The following is a 25,005-nucleotide window of genomic DNA, read 5'->3' on the forward strand; positions in this document are numbered from 1 at the left end:
TGCTCAATCTTAAAACACTGTTACAACCTGCAGACTACGGGGGCTTCCCCAACACGACAACCACACCCCTGCTATTGCTTTAGTTAATATCCAGTCTGTACAATAGATCCAGGGAGCTCAAAAACTACTTTGATTCTAATAAAGGCATTACAAATTTTACTGTAAGCAAGCCCACAGACCTCAGCCATAAGTAGTTCCCCCCCTTACTCCAACTCAGCACCTTAATCAAGCCCACCCACCCCCAAACCAGCCCCACAGGCACTAGGGGCTGATGCGCAAGCCACTCACCACGGTGAAGTCACTGGGACCGCAGTCCTTACCACGGTATTTACAGGCCAGCATCATGTCCTCAAGTTCGTGGCCATGGCGGTCGTAAAAGCTGTACAGGTTGAGAGGCTCCTCGGGGCCCTCCAGGTCAGGCAAGGCCAACGGGAAGCCCGCTTCCAGGTAGGCGCCGGGGTCGTAGCCCACGAGCGGAGAGATATAGGACAGGTCGTCGAAGGTGAGCTGGGAGCCCCGGATGCGGTTGATGTTGCAGAGCGTGATGGCGGGGAAGACCATCTCGGCGCTCTCCATTTCGTCCAGCTGCGTCACGTGATGATATTCCAGGTAGTAGAAAATCCGCCCAGCTACCTGGGACAAGAAGATGGAGAGGGAGATCAGGAACGCGCACATCCAGAGGGCCTGGCGCACGCCAAAGCTGCCTTCTACGAAGATATGGTTGACGCCGTGCAAAGTGCAGCTGTTGGCAAAGTCCACCAGGTTTGGAGCGCTTCCTTCTTCATCTTCGTCCTTCTCCTTCTCCTCCTCCTCCTCCGGTTCCTCTCCATCCTCATAGGCTTGCTCCATGGCTTCTGGCTCTTGCTGTTCGTAGGGGGGTTTGTCACCATTGCTCTCTGTCGCACACTTGACCGCGGCGTGCTTCTCTTTGTTCGAAGAGAAGGAGATGGTGCAAAATATCTGGATGGGCATCCTACAGGGGCCCCCTTTGAGCAGCTCTCCTCTCGCCTGTTGGCTGTTGTATTTTGAGGGGGGCTTCGGAAAGACTTCTTCTGGGGCTGGAGAACGAGGAGGGGTTGCCAAAGAGAGGAGAGAGAAGGAGAGGATGGACAGAACGGAGGTGGGTGGTGTCAGAAGGAGAGGGGGAAGAGAAAGGTTGGGAACAGAAGCAGACACAGAGGGAAAGAAGACCCCAAAGGAGAAATGGGACAGAAACGGCAAGAAAATAAGATGGAATCAGAAGTGAGGGAAATTGGGGACGGGGGAGGAGAGAGAAAAGGAGGAGTGTGGCAGAAAGAAATGAGAGGATGAGCTGCCTCCTTCCTTCAAATCCGGCATCCAGAATCAAAAGCTGATCCCTGGCTCCAAATGCTTCCGTCCTCTGACACTCTGCTCCAAAGTTGGGAGTTTATGGCTGCGCCGAACAGAGCGAGCGGTTTCCCTGGCTGGTGCTGGCTGGGGATGTGTTCCTCTTATACAGGCTACAGCAGCGCAGAAGTCAGACTCAGATGCCTAGGACAGGGCCTGCTTAATAATTCAACAGCTTCCTTGGTATCTGTGTTGGGGTTGGGAGGTGCCAAGGGAAGGACAAGCCACTCTTCTCCCGCCCGCCCCCAAACACATGCACACCCAGAAGCCACGCCAGTGCCAGATTATTTCCTGCACCCAGCGTGTCACCGCCTGCTCCAGCCTCTCGCAGCTGCTCCCATGTGCCTCTGGAAGCCGTAGCCTCAAAACAAAACTGGCCTTTGGGTTTAAAATTGTAGTACATGGGGCTCTCGAAAGCCCAGTTGTTCTGGTTCCGAGGGTTAACCATGAGGCGAGGTCCGAGTCCAGTCCAAGGGTGCAGTAGGGAGGCAGTCCATCCAAGTTGAAGCAGGGTCCAAGGCAGGGAGTCGGGTGAGGTCAGGAACTGTGGCAGAAGAGCAGGACAGGGTGCAGGCAGGAACAGGCTACCGACAATGTTGCTCCTGCAACCTGGGACTGGGGCTGGCTGGCTTTTATCTACCCCGAGGCATAGGGCAGCCCCGGTCCACAGGTGACTCGCCTCTCCTGGCCTGGAGGCGAGCACTCCTCCTGCGGGAACTTAGTTCCCTCCGCCTCTCTGCCCTGAGTCTCTGCAGCTCAGGAGAGGCTGGAGGGTTACCAGACCCAGAGGCAACCTCAGCTTCCTCTGACGGGGCTGAGAGTGGAGCACCTGCAGGCAATGGGTCCTCCATCACCTCAGGAGCCAGAGCAGACTCAGCTGGTGCCTGCACCTGAGGATCCAGCACAGGTGAGGACCCTTCAGGCTCAAGCCCCAGCCCCGGCTCAGCTGGTTCTGGAGGCGGGGACTCCTGTGCAGGCTGGGATTCCTCAGGTTCAGCCTCTGAGTCCGAATCCCAGGCCATCACACCAGTGCTGATGGCTTTCAGGAGAGATCATAAGCACGCCCCCACAACTGCACTCGGCTTTGGGTCTTGGGTTTTTCTCCAGCCAAGGTGGGGTTATCTGCTCTCCTGCCTGTCCATTGACTCAGAGGGAAGGCAGAGTTCTGTGGATTCTTAAACTGGGCTGTGAGTTTGTGGGTTTGTACTGGGATGCGGACATGCAGCATCCCAAACCCTCCTCAACCCCAAGCGCCTGGGCTTTGTGTCTGCGAAAGGAAAGAAGGCATCCCTCCGTCCATCAAGCACATTTGCTTCCACACCAATTCATCAGCAGGTGATTAAGAGAACCAGACCCTCACAAAGCCCAGAGACAGCCAGGACCAGCAAAGGCCACCGAGCTTCTGATCCGCTTCATGGTGAACAGACCTTCCTAAGTATCCTGGTGGTACAAAATTGCATTTTAATGGAACAGTTCCTGTTGTGCTGCCCATTTCTCTACCACTGTTGCCAACATGGGTAATACATAAGAACCAAGCATAAGAGCCCTGCTGGATCAGACCAAGGGCCCATCTTGTCCAGAACTCATCAGATCTCATCAGGAGTAAGGTTAAAAGTAAAGGACCCCTGGGCAGTTAAGTCCAGGCAAAGGCAACTATGGGGTTACGGTGCTCATCTTGTTTTCAGGCCAAGGGAGCTGGCGTTTGTCCACAGACAGCTTTCCGGGTCATGTGGCCAGCAGGACTAAACCGCTTCTGGTGCAATGGAACACCGAGACAGAAACGCCGTTTACCTTCCCGCCACAGCAGTACCTATTTATCTACTTGCACTGGTGTGCTTTCGAACTGCTAGGTTGGCAGGAGCTGGGACAGATCAACGGGAGCTCACCCTGTTGCGGGGATTCGAAACCGCCGACCTTTTGATCAGGAAGCCCAGGAGGCTCAGTGGTTTAGTCCATAGCACCACCCGCGTCCCTATCAGGAATAAGACCCTTCTCTGGAAGAGACCTCTGGATGCGGCCAGCTGATAGGAATCACTGGGATTAAGGGTTCGCTTCCAGCAGCTGCAGCACAACAACCTCAGTGTTTGGCTGGAAAAACTGCTGGAACAACATCGCTGTTACATGCATTGTGCTTTGACTTTAAGCTAAGCTGCTGACCAGTCTCTACCCAACTTGGTTTGCCCAAAAGTGGACCTGAACGTGATTCCAGACTGATCTGCGCTTGTCTATTGTCTGATCTCTGTTTTGTGCTCCGATTACACAGATCCTGGATGCCACTTTTGCTTACACTTTTGCTGCTGCTAGCAAGTTTCCGGATCACTCGGGAAACTAGCAAGAGCAGGACAACGTATGGGGCGTTCGCTATTGCCCATCAGACCCCTCTCTACAGCACTGCAGACGCTTGTAGTTGCCCTGTCTCTGCTCAACTTTGACTAATAGGATAAATGAATTATCCTTCGAATCTCAGCTGGTCAAGCCTCTTTGTCAACGTGCTAGTTTTAGCACTGCCTGCCCCTTTTCTAAGCAAGGCTCTGCATTTTAAACTTTTAACAGTGGCATGGTATTCAACCGGTGTGACTTTCATGGTGTTACGGTTGCAGGAAAACCCTGCTTCTGCCGAACTCGAGGCTAACACCCAGCCAATAAAGACAAAGGAGCCTCTGCCAAGAAAAGAGTTGGCTACATGGATCTTCTTAGTGACAAGTAGGGAAAGCCGCTCATTCAAATATCGAAGCCTTGAGTTAGGGTTATCAAGTGACAAGAAGAAAAAAATGGTCTGGCCTGCTCATGTTAACACCTGCAGATTAGAGGCAGAGGAGCAGGGGCTGTGAAGAAGTTGGCAACCCTAGCTAAGAAGGATCAGCAGAGAAAGGACAAGGAAAAGCAAGTGTCCATGAAATCTGTAGGACTGATAGCAACAAGGCAAACTGCCGAATTGCTAGCTCAAAATTTAGAGCGGGAAGTGGTGGTTCAGATTATGGTTATTTGTTTAATGCAGAGTTTCCCAAACTTGGGTCTCCAGCTGCTTTTGGACTACAATTCCCATCATCCCTGACTACTGGTCCTGCTAGTTAGGGATGATGGGAGTTGTAGTCCAAAAACAGCTAGAGACCCCAAGTTTGGGAACCCCTGGTTTAATGGAAGTTGTATGGATCTGTGAGGTTCTGAAATATGGGGTGCCCATTAAGTGCAATAATAATAATAATAATAATAATAATAATAATAATAATAATAATTTATTATTTATACCCCGCCAATCTGGCTGAGTTTCCCCAGCCACTCTGGGCGGCGGCTCCCAATCAAGTATTAAAAACAATACAGCGTTAAATATTAAAAACTTCCCAAAACAGGGCTGCCTTCAGATGTCTTTTAAAAATCGGATAGCTACTTATTTCATTCACTTCTGAAGGGAGGGTGTTCCACAGGGTGGGCGCCACTACCGAGAAGGCCCTCTGTCTAGTTCCCTGTAGCTTTGCTTCTCGCAGTGAGGGAACCGCCAGAAGGCCCTTGGCGCTGGACCTCAGCGTCCGGGCTGAACGATGGGGGTGGAGATGCTCCTTCAGGTATACAGGAGCAACAGTGAGGAAAGGAACCATTCCTGACAATGAGAATTATCACTCAATACCCCCACTGGTGGTGAATGTCCACCCCATGAAGCTATTTTGCCCAAGTTGTGTTCACTTGCTCTAACACCTGATATGGGGCGGTGAAAGATAAGGGTGGGCCAAAGGCGGTTTGGGCACAACACTTTGCCAGCCTTGACTGTCAGGTGGTCCTCATTGTAACATCAGGTGATTGACAGGGGGCAGCCCCTGCTCATCCATCTTGGGGGACAGATCCAGCCCCCCCCACTGCCTTCAAACAAAGGGATATCCAGGGACCCTATCCATGCAAACAGTTGGATTTTGCAGATTCACGAGTGAGGGCAAGAAAGTAGAAAGAAGCTGCAAGTTGCACGCAGCTTTGCAAAGGAAGCAGCTCCATCGCTCCCCTGACGCTGCAGCCTTCCCTTCCTCCCTGCCCTGTGGTTTCCTTTCCCTGCATTTGGGAGCCCATTAGCAGTGGCCACAAAGCAATTTCTAGCAGCTTGGTCACTGCTGCTGCCCAGCCCAAGTGTGGGAAGTGGGAGGGGAATGAGAAGAGGGCAAACCGGGCAGCACTTTTGGGCCAGGGGGAAAGCGCTCAGGAAATTGACTTTTTTGGCCACTGCCAGCTCAGCATAAGATGACCTCACTGCACCCTGTTGGCTTAACTGTTTGTGAGCTATCTCCCTGCCTAGTCCATGGTTGGCTCTTGATTGCCATCTGCTGGATATGAAGGCATGGGAATTTGAGGGTGCTACCCTGGAAGCTGCCCCTTATACCACCACATTGGTCCATGATCAAGCTCAGTACAGTGGTACTTCGGGTTACATACGCTTCAGGTTACAGACTGCGCTAACCCAGAAATAGTTGTTGTTTAGTCGTTTAGTCGTGTCCGACTCTTCGAGACCCCATGGACCAGAGCACGCCAGGCACTCCTGTCTTCCACTGCCTCCCGCAGTTTGGTCAAACTCATGCTGGTAGCTTCGAGAACACTGTCCAGCCATCTGGTCCTCTGTTGTCCCCTTCTCCTTGTGCCCTCCATCTTTCCCAACATCAGGGTCTTTTCCAGGGAGTCTTCTCTTCTCATGAGGTGGCCAAAGTACTGGAGTCTCAGCTTCAGGATCTGTCCTTCCAGTGAGCACTCAGGGCTGATTTCCTTCAGAATGGATAGGTTTGATCTTCTTGCAGTCCATGGCACTCTCAAGAGTCTCCTCCAACACCATAATTCAAAAGCATCAATTCTTCGGCGATCAGCCTTCTTTATGGTCCAGCTCTCACTTCCATAATACCTCGGGTTAAGAATTTTGCTTCAGGATGAGAACAGAAATTGTGCTCTGGCGGCAGCAGTGGGAGGCCCCATTAGCGAAAGTGGTGCTTCAGGTTAAGAAGTTTCAGGTTAAGAATGGACTTCCGGAACGAATTAAGTACTTAACCCGAGGTACCACTGTATTGTCTGCATCAATTGGGAGCGGCTCTCCCTGGTTTCAGGCAGGAGACGGTCTCAGTTTTACCTGGATTTGACCTGGTGCCTTTTGCATGCAACAAAGGTGCTCTGCCACCAAGCCACTGCCTCTCTGTTGACCTCTAGGACCTTTTGGAGGCAGAGCTCAGTGGCACAGCATACAATTTTCAGGGATAGCTTGCACAACCTCAGTTTAGTCTCTGGCATCCTCAATTAAACAAACAAACAAACAAACAAACAAACAAATAAATAACTTCAAGCTCCAGAGTGTTGTAGTAGTAGTAGTAGTAGTAGTAATGGTGATGATGATGATGATGATGATGATTATCATTATTATTATTATTAACCCGCTCATCTGGCTGGGTTTCCCGAACCACTCTGGGCAGCTCCCAGCAGAATAGTAAAAGCACAATAAACCATCAAACATCAAAAACTTCCCTAAACAGGGCTGCCTTCAGATGTCTTCTAAAAGTCAGATAGTTGTATATGTCCTTGACATCTGATGGGAGGGCGTTCCACAGGGCAGGTGCCACTACCGAGAAGGCGCTCTGCCTGGTTCCCTGTAACTTGGCTTCTCGCAGTGAGGGAACCGCCAGAAGGCCCTCGGAGTTGGACCTCCGTGTCTGGGCTGATCGATGGGGGTCGAGATGCTCCTTCAGGTATACTGAGCCGAGGCCGTTTAGGGCTTTAAAGGTCAGCACCAACATTTTGAATTGTGCTCGGAAATGTACTGGGTTCTCAGTCTGAGATGCTAGGGAGCCTATCAGTGTAGACAATATTGAGTTCAATGGGCCAATGATTTGACTCAATGTGACATGGACTCAGTTAGATCAGCATGGTGTTGATAACACCAAGGTTGCTGGTTTGATCCCCATACAGGCCACCTGCATATTTCTGTATCGCAGGGGGTTGCTTTTCAGGGTCCCTTCCAACTCTAGAATTCTATAATTTTATGACAGCTCAGGACTGCAATACCTCAAGGACTGCCTCTTTCCATATGAACCTACCCAGACCCTGAGATCATCTTCTGAGGCCCTTCTTTGTGTGCCGCCTCCTCAAGAGGTCCGGAGGGTGGCAACATGAGAACAGGGCCTTCTCTGTAGTGGCTCCCCATCTGTGGGATGCTCTCCCCAGGGAATTTTGCCTGGCGCCTTCATTATACACCTTTAGGCACCAGGCAAAAACATTCTGATCTGATTGACATTCTATACTCTTAAAATGTGGCTCTTTTTTGGGGGGGGGGGTGTTCTTAGGTTATTGTTTTTATTTTTATTTTATATATTGTGATCTTTTCTGTGAACTGTCCTGAGACCTCCGGGTAGAGGGGGGTAGATAAATTCAATAAATAAATAAATAAAAATGCAATATTAACCTCAATAGGCCAATGATTTGTCTCAATGTGACATGGACTCAGTTAGCTCAGTACGGTGTTGGTAACACCAAGGTTGTGGGTTTGATACCCATACAAGCCATCTGCACATTTCTGCACTGCAGGGGGTTGGACTAGATGACCCTCATGGTCCCTTCCAACTCTATAATTGTATGAATACAGATATGTAGATATAGATATATGCTTTACCCCAGCTGTTGCTTAAGTAGAGCAAAGACAAGGGACTGTAATTCCAAGGGAGAGCCCTGTGGTGTAGTGGCTAGTGTGTCAGACTAGGAGCTGGGAGACCTGGATTCAAATCTCCCGCTTTGCCATGTAGCTCACTGGGTGGCCTTGGGCCTGTTACTGCCTCTCAGCCTAACCTACCTCACGGGGTTATTGTGGGGATTAATTGAGGAGGCGTAGAACCATGGAAATCAGGAAATCAGCCCTGAATGCTCACTGGAAGGACAGATCGTGAAGCTGAGGCTCCAATACTTTGGCCACCTCATGAGAAAAGAAGATTCCCTGGAAAAGACCCTGATGTTGGGAAAGATGGAGGGCACATGGAGAAGGGGACGACAGAGGACGAGATGGTTGGATAGTGTTCTCAGAGCTACCAGCATGATTTTGACCAAACTGCGGGAGGCAGTGGAAGACAGGAGTGCCTGGCGTGCTCTGGTCCAGGGGGTCATGAAGAGTCAGACACGACTAAATGACTAAACAACAACAGAACCATGGACATGGTTTTCTCCTTGGAGAAAAAGGTGAGATGTAAATGCAATAAATAATAATATATTGACTGTACAGCACCATTCTCATAGTCAGGGAGTCTGATACAAGTTCAGGGCTGGATAGGAAAGACATGCTTCTCAAACTCTGGGCTTAACTTCTGCTGTTGGTTGAGGTTTACTGTACTAAGCCAATGGGACCAGTGGTTCAGGCTAGCTAAATTTTGGTTGAAAAATCATGCAGGGACCATTTTAACTGACCTCTCAAAAACCTTCACGTGGAAGGTTCATCCACTCAGAGGCACATAGAAAGAGATAGAGAGATAGAAACTCGGTCCCTTAGGAAAGCCAGTCTTTTCCATGTCTTACACTGGAAAGACAAAAAACATCAATACTTCAGCTCTGTTTAGCACAAACTGGCTGCTTCCTCCTTATCAGTGCTTCATTTAAGTGTGCGACACTCGCAGATGTTTCCTGCATACACTCTGCAAACATTGGCTTTCAACAGGGTGGCTGTTTGTGAATTGCCAAAAAATGAAGAAATGCAACACACACACACACACATGGCTAAAAGAGGAAAGATGAAATAAAATGTACATGTGAGAATTGATATGTACAAATGCAAATTCAGAAACTTAGAAATTTGAATAGAAATAGAGAGCCAGTGTGGTGTAGTGGTTAAGAGCGGTAGTCTCGTAATCTGGGGAACCGGGTTCGCGTCTCCGCTCCTCCACATGCAGCTGCTGGGTGACCTTGGGCTAGTCACACTTCTTTGAAGTCTCTCAGCCTCACTCACCTCACAGAGTGTTTGTTGTGGGGGAGGAAGGGAAAGGAGAATGTTAGCCGCTTTGAGACTCCTTAAAGGGAGTGAAAGGCGGGATATCAAATCCAAACTCTTCCAAATCCAAATTGAACATTTGAATAGAAATACTTCTTCCCATAGTGGGGAAGACTGTAACGAGGTGACCTGTGTCTTGCCACAGTTGATGGGCACCTCCCTGGTGTTTTTAAGCTTCTGCAAACAGGAATCCACTGCCTTCAAGTAGAGGGTTCTTTTCTATAAAGAAGGATGAAACAGGGGACTGGGGTGAGAGAAGGAAGGGACCAGCAAATTTCGAAGCAGCTATTAACAGCATGCCACCTGCTGAAAAACAGAATCCCGGCTTGGATTAAGCCCCATGGCTGATATCAACCCCCTTCACCACTGCAGGAAAGGAGGAAGGAAGTAAAGCCAGTGAATTAATCCATCTAGGATGGGAAACCTGTGGCCTCCAACTGTTAATAATAATAATAATAATAATAATAATAATAATAATAAATGCCCCCCAGGGCTCCCCTGAATGTTCCCCAAGTCTCCCGAGGGTGACCCAGTGCACTGATGATGATGATGATGATGATAATAATAATAATAATAATAATAATAATAATAATAGTTTATACCCCACCCATCTAGCTGGGTTTCCCCAACCACTCTGGGCGGCTCCCAACAGAATATTAAAAACATGATAAAACATCAAACATTCAAAACTTCCCTAAACAGGGCTGCCTTCAGATGTCTTCTAAAAGTCAGATAGTTGTTTATTTCCTTGACATCTGATGGGAGGGCGTTCCACAGGGAGGGCACCACTACCGAGAAGGCCCTCTGCCTGGTTCCCTGTAACCTCACTTCTCACAGTGAGGGAACTGCCAGAAATCTCAGGGTCCGGGCTGAACAATGGGGGTGGAGACACTCCTTCAGGTATACTGGGCTGAGGCTGTTTATTTGACTGCATCACCCCTGAACATTGGCGATTCTGGCGAGGGCTGATATGTGCCGGAGTCCAGCAATATCCAGGATGGGGCACTGGTTTCCCTGTCCCTGTAAAACGTGAATGAATGCATTCTCATTTAGTCAGGGCATGCGTGGTGGTTTTGAGCACTTGTCTTCAGTTGGTAGGTTTGATCCATGATGACCCATCTTTGGACCATGCCAGGAGCTATGATGGGCTGCCCTGCCCATTTTCTTTGACCTAAAAGAAGCAAATGTTATGGATATGCAAAGTCTAGATTAAAGTAACATTATTATACAGTCGTACCTAGGATCCCAAACGTCTTGCAAGTCAAAGTTTTTGGCTCCTGAACACCGCAAACCCGGAAGCAGGAGTTTCCTGCAGCCAACCAGAAGCCGCACTTTGGATTCTAAATGTTTTGGAAGTTGAACGGACTTCCGGAACGAATTCTGTTCAACTTCCAAGGTACGACTGTAATTATTGTGCCTGGATGGCTCAGTTGGTTAGAGTGTGGTGCTGATAATGTCAAGGTTGCAGGTTCGATCCTTGTGTATGGGACAGCTGCATATTCTGCCATTGCATGAGGCTGGACTAGATGACTAGATGACTCTTGGGTCCCTTCCAACTCTATGATGGTGTTGACCTTTAAAGCCCTAAACGGCCTCAGCCCAGTATACCTGAAGGAGCATCTCCACCCCCATCTTTCTGCCCGGACACTGAGGTCCAGCACCGAGGGTCTTCTGGCGGTTCCCTCACTGCGAGAAGCAAAGCTACAGGGCCTTCTCAGTAGTGGCGCTCGCCCTCCCATCAGATGTCAAAGAGATAAACAACTACCTGACATTTAGAAGACATCTGAAAGGAGGTTTTTAATGTGTGACATTTTAATGTATTTTTAATCCTTGTTGGAAGCCGCCCAGAGTAGCTGGGGAAACTCAGCCAGATGGGCAGGGTACAAATAATAAAAATATTATTATTATTATTATTATTATTATTATTAGGGAATGAGAAATTGTCTCTGTGATATAAGCCACTTCCAGAAGCGGAAGAGTTTGGGTCCCTGCCCTCACCAGTTTCAATAGGACATATTGAAGCTCTCTAAATCAAAGCACCCGAAAGCCCGGCGCAAACACATCCATAGAAACTGCACTGAGAAGATGAGCCTCTGTTCCAGTGCTTTACTCCCCTCGCAGTTTGAATTGGTGCCTGATTGTGAGCCTTGCACTAAGGAAATGCCATCCAAAGGCTTCTGCTCCTTCTTTTATTGCCTGCTGGCTTTCAAGAGCCACTGATGATCATCAACCTCCTTTGGCCTAAGGGCAGGGGAAAAAATTGAGATTTCTTGAATAAATACAATAGATCAATCATCTTCCATGTCTTGCAGTCAGATGGGTTGCTCAGACCTTGAGACGTAGTGCCTGATTATTCTATACCTGTTTGAAAGGTATGCGATAGCAAGTTCAGTCCTCCTGCAGCAAAAACCACTCTTCTTTGAAGGAAGGAGTGAATCTGAGAATCCATTGTTAGGGCTCAGGAAGGTTACAAAGGGCACTGGAAACCAAGTAGGGTTTGAAGGAAAGGAGCTAGGAAGAATGCTAGTTATCAGGACCTTAGTTAGGGTTGCCAACTGACCAGGAGAAAAATGGCCTGGCCTGTTCTTCTGCCTTTAGCAGCAGCACAATGTACACAAAACAACGGGTGGTCCTTTTCTGACATGAAAGTGGGATTACTGCCTGCAGGTCAAGCTGCTGATAGAAGTGGAAGGGCTGAGGAGAAAGCTCACAGCTGAGATCCCAGTCCCACAGAATCTCAGGCAGCAGGAGCAAAAAGTTGGTGATGCTAGGGCTAGTTCCCGATGGGCTTAGCAAAGGAGGCAGAGAGCCATGTGACCTCAATAGCTCAGTTAGTTAAAGCACAGTGGTGGTAATGCCAAGGTTGCAAGTTCGATCCCCCTATAGGACAGCTGCATATTCCTGCATTGCAGAGGGTTGGACTAGATGATGCTTAGGATCCCTTACAACTCTGGTGAATCTATGACTTTGCCACCTGAATGGGGAAACTCTCCCTCAAATTTTTTCAGCTGAGGGTGTGGCACAAGGATAAATCTGGCTTCTGTAGCTTTGATGATGATGATAATGATAATAATAATAATTTGTTATTTATACCCCGCTCTCCCTAGCCAAGGCTGGGCTCAGGGCGGCTAACAAGCAATAATAAAAACAAGTTGAATGAATACAACTTAAAAACAAAATTAAAATACAACATTAAAATATTAAAAGGTAGCCTCATCGCAGGAGGAGAAAGGAAAAGAAAAAAGAAAGAGGGGGAGGGAATCAAATTGGCTCCAAGCCAAAGGCCAGGCGGAACAACTCTGTCTTACAGGCCCTGAGGAAAGAAATCAGATCCTGCAGGGCCCTGGTCTCATGAGACAGAGCGTTCCACCAGGCTGGAGCCAGTGTTGAAAAGGCCCTGGCTCTGGTTGAAGCTAATCTAACTTCCTTAGGGCCCGGGACCACTAGGGTGTTGCTATTTATGGACCTTAAGGTCTTCCGTGGGGCATACCGGGAGAGGCGGTCCCGTAGGTACGAGGGTCCTAGGCCGTGAAGGGCTTTAAAGGTCAAAACCAGCACCTTAAATCTGACCCTGTACTCCACCGGGAGCCAGTGCAGCTGGAAAAGCACTGGGTGAATATGCTCCCATGGCAGAGACCCCGAGAGGAGCCTCGCTGCAGCATTCTGCACCCGCTGGAGTTTCTGGGACAGCTTCAAGGGCAGCCCCGCGTAGAGCGAATTACAGTAGTCAAGCCTGGAGATGACCGTCGCATGGATCACTGTGGCTGGGTCGGGGCGGGAAAGGTAAGGGACCAACTGATAAGCCCCAAAGATCCCAAGAGTCCATCTTCCCCAACTCAGTGCCCTCCAGACTGACTGGGGCTGATGGCAGTCATAGTCCCAAACATCAGGAGGTAGGGGAAGGTTGACACTGGTAGTGATGGTTTGTAATTTTTTTATGTGAGGGCTCAAGTCCGGCTCAGTTGCTGCATCCTCTGGGTGGTACATCCAGACAAGGCAGAGGGGATGCTGCTGCTTGAGAAGGCCTGATGCGTACATGCTTATCTTTATCAACACATTTCTATCTACATTGCTTTTCCACATGGTGCAAGGTGGGCTACAACAAATAAAAAGCTCATGGAAAAACCCCAACAACAATAACAATAGCTGAGTCAAAGCACCAACACGAATTTGAAATGTTACCGAAAACCTCCTTGCTAATCTAATGAACGGGTTATCTCATTGGTTACCTCCGGTTGTGAATGGGATCTGTTCTGGAGGTCCGGCTGGATCCTGAGGTTTTCGCAACTGGAGCGGTAAACCGCTTCTGCACATGCAAGCGCGGCGAAACACTTATAGGTTTGCCACTTTCACAACCCAAAGTTTACATTACCCGAAGGTAATGTAAGCTGAGGTGCTACTGTATATGGCTGCCGAGACTATATAACACCGGTCCTGAAAAACCTACATTGGCTCCCAGTATGTTTCTCAGCACAATTCAAAGTGTTGGTGCTGACCTTGAAAGCCCTAAATGGCCTCGGTCCTGTATACCTGAAGGAGGGTCTCTACCCCCATCGTTCAGCCCGGACACTGAGGTCCAGTGCCACAGGCCTTCTGGCGGTTCCCTCATTGCGAGAAGTGAGGTTACAGGGAACCAGACAGAGGGCCTTCTCGGTAGTGGCACCCACCCTGTGGAATGCCCTCCCATCAGATGTCAAGGAAATAAACAACTGTCTGACTTTTGGAAGACATCTGAAAGCAGCCCAGTTTAGGGAAGTTTTTAATGTTTGATCTTTTATCATGTTTTTAATATTCTGTTGGGAGCCGCCCAGAGTGCCTGGGGAAACCCAGCTAGATGGGTGGGTTATAAATAATAAATTGTTGTTGTTGTTGTTGTCGTCATCATCAGTGCACTGGGTCACCCTAGGGAGACCTGAGGAACATTCAGGGGAGCCCTGGGGGCATACTTTCATTACCCTGCAGCCCTTATCTTCCTGCATCATCTCTCTCCCCTCTCCCAGAAAGATTCTGGGGAACCAGTGGGGCAGAATGGAGAACGGCGGGACTAGAACCGGAAAACCCTCACTTATGCATGTCCTCTAACGGAACCCCAGTGGCTCTCACAGGGGAACCACAGAAAGAACAGGGTTGGTCGAGGGAGCCATGGACTCAAAAAATTGATAACAAGTGCATTATCTCTCTAAACCATCTGAAAACCCAGCAAAAAGACTGTTCTCTTAACAGTCATTGGGGTATGATTTTATTTTTAAAACCAGCTGTACTTGTTGTGTGGGGACGCAGGTGGCACTGTGTGTTAAACCACAGAGCCTAGGACTTGCTGATCGGAAGGTTGGTGGTTTGAATCCCCGCAACGGGGTGAGCTCCCATTGCTCGGTCCCTGCTCCTGCCCACCTAGCACTTTGAAAGCACGTCAAAGTGCAAGTAGATAAATAGGTACCGCTCCGGCGGGAAGGTAAACGGCATTTCCATGCGCTGCTCTAGTACACCAGAAGCGGCTTAGTCCTGCTGGCCACATGACCCGGAAGCTGTACGCCGGCTCCCTCGGCCAATAAAGCGAGATGAGCGCCGCGGCCCCAGAGTCGTCCGTGACTGGACCTAATGGTCAGGGGTCCCTTTACCTTTACTTGTTGTGTGGGAAGAAATTTCTGGCTTTTGCACAGCTGAAATGTAACCGACTGTACAATGGTAAGCGCGGCATCCATTGCCCCTCCCACTTTTGCTTCTGTCCCCGCCCATTTTCTGCCCCTGGCCCTGCCCATCGCCAGCATGCATCCTCTGACTAGGAATGCAGAACGCTGGTCTGAAATATGCCCCCCAGCCCCCTCCGGTGTAGGCAATACTCCTTCTTGGACAGCTGCCTAGACTTATGGAGAAGAAAAGCTGACTCTGCCTAAGAGATGATCTTGGGGGGAATCTGTCTCCTTTTATCAATGTGAATTTCGCTTGGTATGAAGACGATGTGCCTTGGAAGAGAACTGAGCTCCTGCCTCACCTCCACTCCTACCTGCCGCCAACTAACAGCTGGGGAGACGGGCTAAATTCTCTCTCTCCTCAGTGTTGGAATCTCTCTGCCTTTGCCCGCCTCGCGTTCTTAGAGCAAGAGAGAAATAAGGAAGCCTGCGTTCAGCAGCTCCTGAGAATGCTTTTGTTCCAGTTCCATCCCCGGTGCCTGCTGCTTCCAGTACCGCAGGCCCCACTGACGCATTAAGGTGAGCACCTCGGGGCCACCTTAATGGTGCATTTGCTAGTGAGCATTGCATTAAGCCAAATGTGCTCCAGGAGGCGGAGGGAACCAATGTCTGGAACGGGAGTACCTTTAAGTAATTGAAGTTGGGGGGGGGGGCAGTCTTTAGAGGCCGGGGAGGGCACTGCTGTAATGAGAACACTCCATCACAGGCAGGCAAAGCAGCCTGACACATGGCTTGGCTCACGCAGCCGCCGCAGAGAGTTACTGCTTGCTTCCAGCACTTCGCGTCTGGGCTGAGGAGGCAGGCTTACGAGAGCGGAGATGGATTTCGTACCCTCTTTCTCGGCTAACCGTTGTAGCTCTGAGGCTGCTCTCTCCCAGTTAACGTATACAGTGGTACCTCGGGTTACAGACGCTTCAGGTTACAGACACTTCAGGTTACAGAAATAGTAGTACCTCGGGTTAAGAACTTTGCTTCAGGATGAGAACAGAAATCGTGCTCTGGTGGCCTGGCGGCAGCAGGAGGCCCCATTAGCTAAAGTGGTACCTCAGGTTAAGAACAGTTTCAGGTTAAGAACAGACCTCCAGAACGAATAACCGTATTTTTCGCTCTATAAGACGCACTTTCCCCCTCCTAAAAAGTAAGGGGAAATGTGTGTGCGTCTTATGGAGCAAATGCAGGCGGGAGGCTCTGCTCAGTGCTCCCTTTAAAGAGCCGCATGGAGCGTGTGTGCGGCTCTTGGGGGCTTTTCCCCGAGGAGGGAGAAGGGCTGCCCTTCTTCTTCCTTGGGGAAAAGCCCCCAAGAGCCGCACACACACTCTGCACGCTCTTTAAAGGGAGTGCGGCTCTTGGGGGAGCCTTCATCCCGCTGCCTGGGAGAGGCTGCGTGCGGCTATCCCATAAGCCAGGACAGCAAGAGGCTATCCCAGAAGCCAGATCCCTCTTGCTGCTCTGGCTTCTGGGATTCAGAATATTTTTTTTCTTGTTTTCCTCCTCCAAAAACTAGGTGCGTCTTATGGTCTGGTCGTCTTATAGAGCGAAAAATAGGGTAAGTTCTTAACCCGAGGTACCACTGTACATGATTTGTCCTTGAGTGCGCAAGCCAAACCTCTCTTCCTGTTGCTCAAACCTGTCAGTCCTCAGCCTCTCCTCCTCGGGTGCGCGGGACGAGCAGCTGTCCCTTTTGATAGAGAGGGCTGCCAGCTGTTGTGGCAGACAAAACGTTGTCAGCTGGGCACGGCCTGGAGGCTGCCCCCCCCCTAGGATCAACAGAGGCCTGTGATCAGAGTTTGGTGGTGCAAAGGTCTGTTCCTCGCAGTGGTCCTCTCCTGATGTTGTTGGTCTACCCATCTCATCCTCCCTGATCGTTGGCCACACTGGCTGGCACTTATGGAAGTTGGGAGGCCAATGATATTTGGAGAACACCCAGTTGGCTAATTCCGTCAAAGGCAAATGGCTGCTGTCTGAGCATGCAAGTCTCCTGCAACCACGCGAGGCTATCTTCACAAGGAACCCCATGCAAATCTTGAACAACATTGCCGACAGCTATGTCATGCAAGCACAAATCAACAGATAAAGGTGCGTAATTTGGGAAGTGGCAGGGCTCCTGAAGGGTGTGTTGCAGAGGTAGGGGGCCAGGAGAGTGACCCAGGAGAGGGGGTCACCACACAGCCTACATGGGGCGAGGGGAGATAGGCAGGCAGGCAGGCAGGCAGGCAGGCAGAGAACCTACCTGCCTGTTCCCAGCTGCCTAGAGGAGCATGTACCTGGGAATGGGGAATCTGGGTCACAGTGAAGGATGGCTATGTGACCAGTTAACAACAGAAAGTTGAGCCCTTGGTGGCACCTGCCTGTCATCTGCCCTCTGAATGTACACATGGTTGTGGGTGCAAGAAAGCCCAAATCAAACAAGTGGGTCACATAATAATAAATTACAATTACTTCCGAGTAAGCGTGATAAAAGGGATGTGGGTGGCGCTGTGGGTTAAACCACAGAGCCTAGGACTTGCCGATCAGAAAGCTGGCAGTTCAAATCCCCGCGACGGGGTGAGCTCCTGTTGCTCAGTCCCTGCTCCTGCCAACCTAGCAGTTCGAAAGCACGTCAAAGTGCAAGTAGATAAATAGGTACCGCTCCGGCGGGAAGGTAACGGCATTTCCGTGCGCTGCTCTGGTTTGCCAGAAGCAGCTTAGTCATGCTGGCCACATGACCCTGAAGCTGTACGCCGGCTCCCTCGGCCAATAAAGCGAGATGAGCGCTGCAACCCCAGAGTCATGACTGGACCTAATAGCCAGGGGTCCCTTTACCTTTTTAAGCGTGATAATAGTGAACAGATGGGGAGCAGGTATGAGAATGACTCTTAGGTTGGGCTTGGCAAGAGCAGCAGACCAGGGAGCCGTGGAAAGCTCAAGGAAGCAGAGCAAGCCAGCCAACGCGGTATTCTTCCTTGCCAGCCATTCCCTACAGTCCGGCCATTCTCCTCCTTCCGCCCTACCAGGTTGCAAGGCAGCCAGCCATCCCCTTCCCATGAAAACCCAGGGAGATACCTGAGTGACCATTTTAATTTCACAGATATGTGGCCTAATCCCCTTGTGCACAGCCCCTCGCAGACTCCGCTCGGTAGGCAACACTGCCTATGCAGCCGCTATCTAGGTTCTTCCTAATGTACATCATGATCTAAGCAGCCTCCCTGCCCCATAAGGCCATTAAGTTTGGCATCTAAAAAGTGACCTAGCAGCACTCTCTCTCTCTTTCTCTCTGACATCCCCACACAGAACTGCCTCTGAGACAGTAGCTCCGATTACTCCAGCTAGCAGTGGTGTTGACACTGGAGCTGTCCTTCCTGTGGGAACTGGGCTAAGGTGACCCTGCAAAGCCTGGCCTGGCCTTGCTGCCAGTGGTATTTGGCAATTAGCATCTATTTGTGTTAATGAGTCAGGTCAGGGTCAGCGAGAGGCTGGCAGCTCTTTGTGACACCTTTCGCAGCTAATTGGTGCTGGGCTCAGCAGGGCAAAGGGCACCGGAAAGCAAGTCAAAGCCATCTTCTAAATAGCGGGTCTGGCCTTTCTGTCTCTCTCCCCCCACCCCACTGCTGTATTTACTGCCCCCTGTCAAAATTTGGACTGGAAGCTCCTCGGGGACGAGGCCTGTCATTTGCTTTTACTATTCGATAAAGGTTCAGGTCTTCTGTTGGACCTTATACAAACAACAATATTCTACCGCCACCACTGGCAAATCGTTTGTGTGGTTGTGTGTGTGTGTAAGCAGTAAGGATAGTATGACAACAACCAGGCAGCATTATTGTCGAATCCAACAATGAATGTAAAATGCTCTAGGTCAGGGGTCAGCAAATCTACTGTCCCTCAGACCTTGTGGGGGGCCGGACTATCTTTTTTTGGGGGGAAATGAACGAATTCCTATGCCCCACAAATAACCCAGAAATGCATTTTAAATAAAAGGACACATTCTACTCATGTAAAAACACACTGATTCCTGGATCGACCGAGGGCCGCCAGATTGAGAAGGCGATTGGGCCGGATCCGGCCCCCAGGCCTTAGTTTGCCTACCTATGCTCTAGGTGAGTTCCTCACCATTTGCAGCAGATTGGCTTGGAGATAAGCAAAGCAGAGCTTAATAATAATAATAATAATAATAATAATAATAATAATAATAATAGCTTGGTTCATTTCTTGAACCTTCCCACCCATTGCAATGCATGGGGTTGGACTAGATGACCGCTGGAGTCCCTTGCAACTCTACAATTCTATGACCTATAAAGCCTCAAATCCCTTTGTCAAGAACTCCCATCTTCACCTCCCCTTCTTTTCAAATGTCACTCATCAGCCAGACTGGCATCAGCAGAAGACTGGGTGCTGTGGCTGCAGGGAGAGGGGAGGACAGGAGGTTTTCCCCCCTCTCTCCTGCCTCCCTTTATCCCAGTTAAAGGTGCACTACAGCACACCAAGAAAAAAAGGCCTTGGTGTTCCCTAGCAAATGCAGTAACAAGGACCAGGGCGGGGCTGGTGCCATCCTCATTAGATCAGCCAGGAAGCAGGGCTGAAACAGAAGCACGTTAGGGGAGAGGTCAGAGACGTGGATAAGCATCCATCCTCCTTGGGCTTTCATTTTAGTCCAAACTAGAAAAGTATTTGGAGCTCCTCCTGCTCACCTTATTTGAAATGAGGATGGTGATCCCTGAAGGTGCTCACATTGCACAGCATGAACACGCTTTATTCCTCGCTCTTTAAGGTACCCACGCACACCAGTCTAGTGTCTAGGCTGCTGTTCCCAGGTCTGTGCTCTATGGAGCAGTTGCAGCAACAGGAGTAATAATAATAATTTATTATTCATACCCCGCCCATGTGGCTGGGTTTCCCCAGCCACTCTGGGCGGCTTCCAACAAAACACTAAAATACAATAACCTATTAAACATTAAAAGCTTTCCTAAACAGGGCTGCCTTTAGATGTCTTCTAAAAGTTTGGTAGTTATTTTTCTCTTTGACATCTGGTGGGAGGTGCCACTACTGAGAAGGCCCTTTGCCTGGTTCCCTGTGACATGGCTTCTCGTAGCGAGGGAATTGCCAGAAGGCCCTCGGCGCTAGACCCCAGTGTCCGGGCAGAACGATGGAGGTGGAGACGCTCCTTCAGTCTCTCCCCCTCCACCAATTTAGGTCCCTTCCCGCGACGGGCTGTGTGCACACAGCCAGAGACTGAGCCTGCGTGAAAGTTGCCTCAGCTCATCCCTCTTCAATCCCCTCCTGGTTCTGTGAGACAAGAGGTGCAGGAGAAGGTGGCGAAGCCCGCAGCTCCTCATTTGACTGATCTGCCTCTTTCTCCTCTTCTTCCAACCCATCCTGTTCTCCACCTGCCTCTGACTCTTGCCTTCTGGCCGGTACAGGTCCCTACAAATCACTGCCTCCCTCTCCCAAGTCAGACTTCAGCTGCCCTTCCCTGTTGTTTTTGTTTTATTATTTTTTACGCATTATGTGTTTTTACGCTGTGAACTGCCCTGAGATCTATAGAATAATAATAATAATAATAATAATTTATTTGTTGTACCCCGCCCATCTGGCTGGGTTTCCCCACGCACTCTGGGCGGCTTCCAATAAAGATTAAAAATATATTAAAATGTCACACAATAAAAACTTCCCTAAACAGGGCTGCCTTCAGATGTCTTCTAAATGTCAGGTAGTTGTTTATCTCTTTGACATCTGATGGGAGGGCGTTCCACGAGGTGGGCGCCACTACCAAGAAGGCCCTCTGCCTGGTTCTTTGTAACCTCACTTCTCACAGGGAGGGAACCGCCATAAGGCCCTCGGCAATGGACCCCAGCGTCCGGGCAGAACGATGGGGGTAGAGACACTCCTTCAGGTATACTGGCCCGAGGTCATTTAGGGCTTTCAAGGTCAACACCAACACTTTGAACTGTGCTCGGAAACGTACTGGGAGCCAATGTAGGTCTTTCAAGACCGGTGTTATGTGGTCTCGGTGGCTGCCCCCAGTCACCAGTCTAGCTGCCGCACTCTGAATTAGTTGTAGTTTCCGAGTCACCTTCAAAGGTAGCCCCACGTAGAGCGCATTGCAGTAGTCCAAGCGTGAGATAACTAGAGCATGCACCACTCTGGCGAGACAGTCCGTGGGCAGGTAGGGTCTCAGCCTGCATACCAGGTGGAGCTGGTAGACAGCTGCCCTGGATACAGAATTGACCTGTGCCTCCATGGTCAGCTGCAAGTCCAAAATGACTCCCAGGCTGCGCACCTGGTCCTTCAGTTGCACAGTTACCCCATTCAGGACCAGGGAGTCCTCCACACCAGTCTGCCCCCTGTCCCCCAAGAACAGTACTTCTGTCTTGTCAGGATTCAACCTCAATCCATTATCCGCCATCCATCCTCCGACCGCCTCCAGACACTCACACATAACATTCACTGCCTTCACCGATTTGAAAGAGAGGTAGAGCTGGGTATCATCTGCATATTGATGGACACCCAGTCCAAACCACCTGATGATCTCTCCCAGCAGCTTCATGTAGATGTTAAAAAGGATGAAGGGTGGCATGCAAATCATCATCATCTAAAAATGGTTGGGAAGCACCAGCTTTGAAGCTGTCTGCTTGCTGAGTATGGCCGGAAGACAATAACAGCCAGTCCTTTGCAGGCTGCACTGGCTTCCTGTTACCTTATTGGTCTAGTTCAAGGCGCAAGCTCTGTCTGATTGACCCCCAGACAGTGCCCAGTCTAGACCCTGCCTATCTCTTAGGCAATGCTGGCCTTTCAGGTGATGGAAGGAGGTTAGTGGATTATTGTTCCTTCCTTGACTGACTGGATGCATTTACACTGGCTCCTTCCAAACCGCAGTAATTTACAGATGTGTTAACTTCAGCTGCAAAGCACTCCGGTGCCGTTTGTACAATCACTGAAGAGACACTGTTTAAGAGAGTGCTGCTCCCCCTCTGCTCTCCCGCTAGACTGTGAATAATATCCGCGCATGTTTGGCGTTGCTTTTCACTGAGCAAAGAGGCACTCTGAAAAGAGAAGTCTGCCTAACTACTTCTGCTCAGAAATATGCACGTAGTTGTGTTCTGCTCCAGGATCCTCTAAAGGTAATTTAATAAAGAAGGACCATTGGTCAACAGTGCATTTCACAGCATTAATGTTGCTCCGGTGCTAAATTTGCAAATAAAGCACAGCACATAATGCCCTTTGGAAGAGCTCAAATGCAGCCTCCAAGGCACTAATAATAATAATAATAATGATAATAATAATAATAATAATAATAATAATAATAATAATAAAATTTATACCCTACCCATCTGGCTGGGTTTCCCCAGGCACTCTGGATGGCTCCCAAATGAAAATAAAAAAGCGGTAAAACATCAAACATTTAAAACTTCCCTAAACAGGGCTGCCTTCAAATGGCTTCTAAAAGTAAGACAGTTGTTTATTTCCTTGACATCTGATGGGAGGGCGTTCCACAGGAAGGGCACCATTCCCGAGAAGGCCCTCTGCCTGGTTCCCTGTAACCTCACTTCTCACAGTGAGTTAACCGCCACCAGGCCCTCGGAGCTGGACCTCAGTGTTCGGGCTGAACAATCAGGGTGGAGATGTTCTTTCAGGTATGGGAACTTCTGGCCCTTCAGATGGTGCTGAACCACAACTCCCATCCTTCCTGGCCATTTGCTGTGTTTGCAGGGGCTGATGGGAGTTGTAGTTCAGCTACAGATGGAGAGCCAAACGTTCTCCACACCTTGTCTATACTGACAGGCAGTGGCTGTCCAGGGACTGAGGCAAGGGACGTTCCTAGCACTGCACTGGAGATACCAGGGAGTAAACCCGACACATTCTGCAACACATGCGACAACATATGGAGTGCCAGAGTTTGCCCACCCACCTGCACTAAGTAGTGTCCCTAAAAAACCTCCATCAGGTATGTGGAACTTTTGGCCCTCCAGATGTTGTTGGACACCCAACTTCAATCATCCCTGCCTGTTGGCCATGCTGGCTGGGGTTAATGGGAGCTGGAATCCAACAACATCTGCAGGGCCACAGGTTTCCCATTTGTGGCCCACTGCCAAGGTGGGAGTCAGGAACAGCTCAGCAATAACTCACTAGGTGTCAACAAAGTTAACTCTTTATTCAAAGAAACAAAACAGCTCAGATCTAGGGAGCACACAGACTCTTCCCAGTAGGTCTTGCCCCAATGAGGCAGCTGTGAGGACTGAAGGTCCCTGTCTTCTCACAGCTCCCTAAGTCTCCTCCTCTCCCAAGCAATCTTAGGCTCCTTTGTCTTGCTTGTCTCTGCTTTGCCATCTTCATTTCTCTGTGGGTTCTGGGCGACCACTGGGGAGGGGAGCTGGTTGCAGCAGGAGGGGGAGACCTCCTGGCTTCTTCAGCAGCCTGCCTCATCTCTGACCCCGCTCTCCTCCAGCTTCTATTTCTACCCCTGATTCTGGACTGCTCTCTGCCACAGCCTCTTCCTGCTCACTAAACCCTCTTGCTTCTTCAGTTTCTGACACCTCCTCCTCCCGGTCTTCTCCCTCGGACAACTCATCGTCGTCCCACCACCCATCCCCTGGCTCTGAGCCTTCTTCCCTTAGGGCTGCCTCCCGCCACTCGTCTGCATCTTGCTGAAGGTCAGGATCAAAGTCAGACCCACGGCCCATAGGGCTGCACGCCCTACAAGAAAGGCTAAAGTGACACACAGCCACAAACTTGTGGCGCTAAACTCAAAGCCATTGTTGGCCACCATGACTCTTTGCAAATGTAGATTGGAACACTGCAATACCTCTGGCGAATCCCTGTATAGTTGGCATTGGCCACTAGTGTGTGGCAAGCAGCTCAACTTGTATACCAAGCAGTGCCAATACGGACTTCCCCTGGGCCTGAGGGACTTTAGCTCACCACTTCCATCCACAAGCGGATCTCTTGTGCCCATTTCTTAGCTGTGTATGTGGAGGATTTAGTCGTTGTGAGCAGGAGCGCCATTTACATTTGCTGTTCTGCTAGGCTGGCAAAGCTCATTCAGACGTACAACACAGTGAATCACAGTGAGTAACGCAAAGTGTTTTGGTGCTCAGAAAAGGACTCAAGAATTCAATCTGGTTCCCAAGCTCGCTCCAGCTTCCCCCTTATTATGGGCTATTTTTGCCCTCATTCAGGTACGACAGCATTATTATTTTTGGGCTCAGAGGAAGGAGGGAAATGCTAAATATAGAGACACAGATTGAGCCAGTGTGTTCAACTCAGCTGCAGAAGCAGCCAAAATTTGCAATGAAATGCTCGAGTCAGCACATAACAGACCTGCTCAGAGCCGCAGGGTGCCAATCACTATGCCTGCTTTCTGAGGGAGGGGTGGGAAAGGTAGGGGAATCCTTTGGTTGCCACCTGCCTTTCTACCAGAGAGCCTGACCTTTCAAACAGATACAGGAAGAAATTCAACAGGTAAAGAAAACACTTCATCTGTTGGACTTCTGGCTGCACAGATCTAAAGACATAGAGGCCTGGTCAGGTGGGGGAAAAAACAATGTGTCAGCCCTGATATGGGCTGAAAAAGAATTAGCACCCAGCTGAGAGCAATGAAAGTGGCACATTCATCTGTAGAAAACGCAGGTCTTGTCATTCCCAGTTCTCAGACCACTGCTCTTATCACCAGACCCCCACGGCAGGACAGTTTTGTTGTATGAGCTGCCTTACCCGGGGGAACTCTCTGTCTCCTCACTGCTACATGGGAAGCCTATAGCAAGCGTGAGAAATAAATAGCCAGGACAGCCTTATTCTCGGTGGTCTTGGCAGTTTTCGGTCATGGCTGGCGCAGAGAGAACTCGGAAGAGACAGAATACGCATCTCTCTGCAAACGGCCCCCGTTTAAAACCAGCCTGAGGAGAGGGTCACACCTGAGAACATCCTGAGCACCTGCAACAGCTCTCCCAGTCCCTTCTCCACCCCCAGCCAACTACAAGCGGGTAGGGGGTG

General features: G+C 49.9%; 1 protein-coding gene across 4 annotated transcripts in view; it reads right to left on the reverse strand.

The window, feature by feature from the left end:
- Nucleotides 1-25,005, reverse strand: part of ASIC1 (acid sensing ion channel subunit 1) — a 209,207-nt gene that overhangs the window by 45,175 nt on the left and 139,027 nt on the right. Inside the window, exon 1 of one of the 4 annotated variants that reach the window (XM_080994689.1) lies at nucleotides 289-1,508. The exons of the other annotated variants lie outside the window; for them this stretch is intronic. Within the exon in view, the coding sequence (XP_080850815.1) occupies nucleotides 289-972 (684 nt within the window). The 5' untranslated portion in view covers nucleotides 973-1,508. Of the gene's footprint in view, nucleotides 1-288; nucleotides 1,509-25,005 lie in introns of those variants that run through there. 4 annotated transcript variants of the gene reach the window in all.

Source organism: Podarcis pityusensis, assembly GCF_964106645.2.
Source record: "Podarcis pityusensis genome assembly, chromosome: 2".
NCBI lineage: Eukaryota > Metazoa > Chordata > Lepidosauria > Squamata > Lacertidae > Podarcis > Podarcis pityusensis.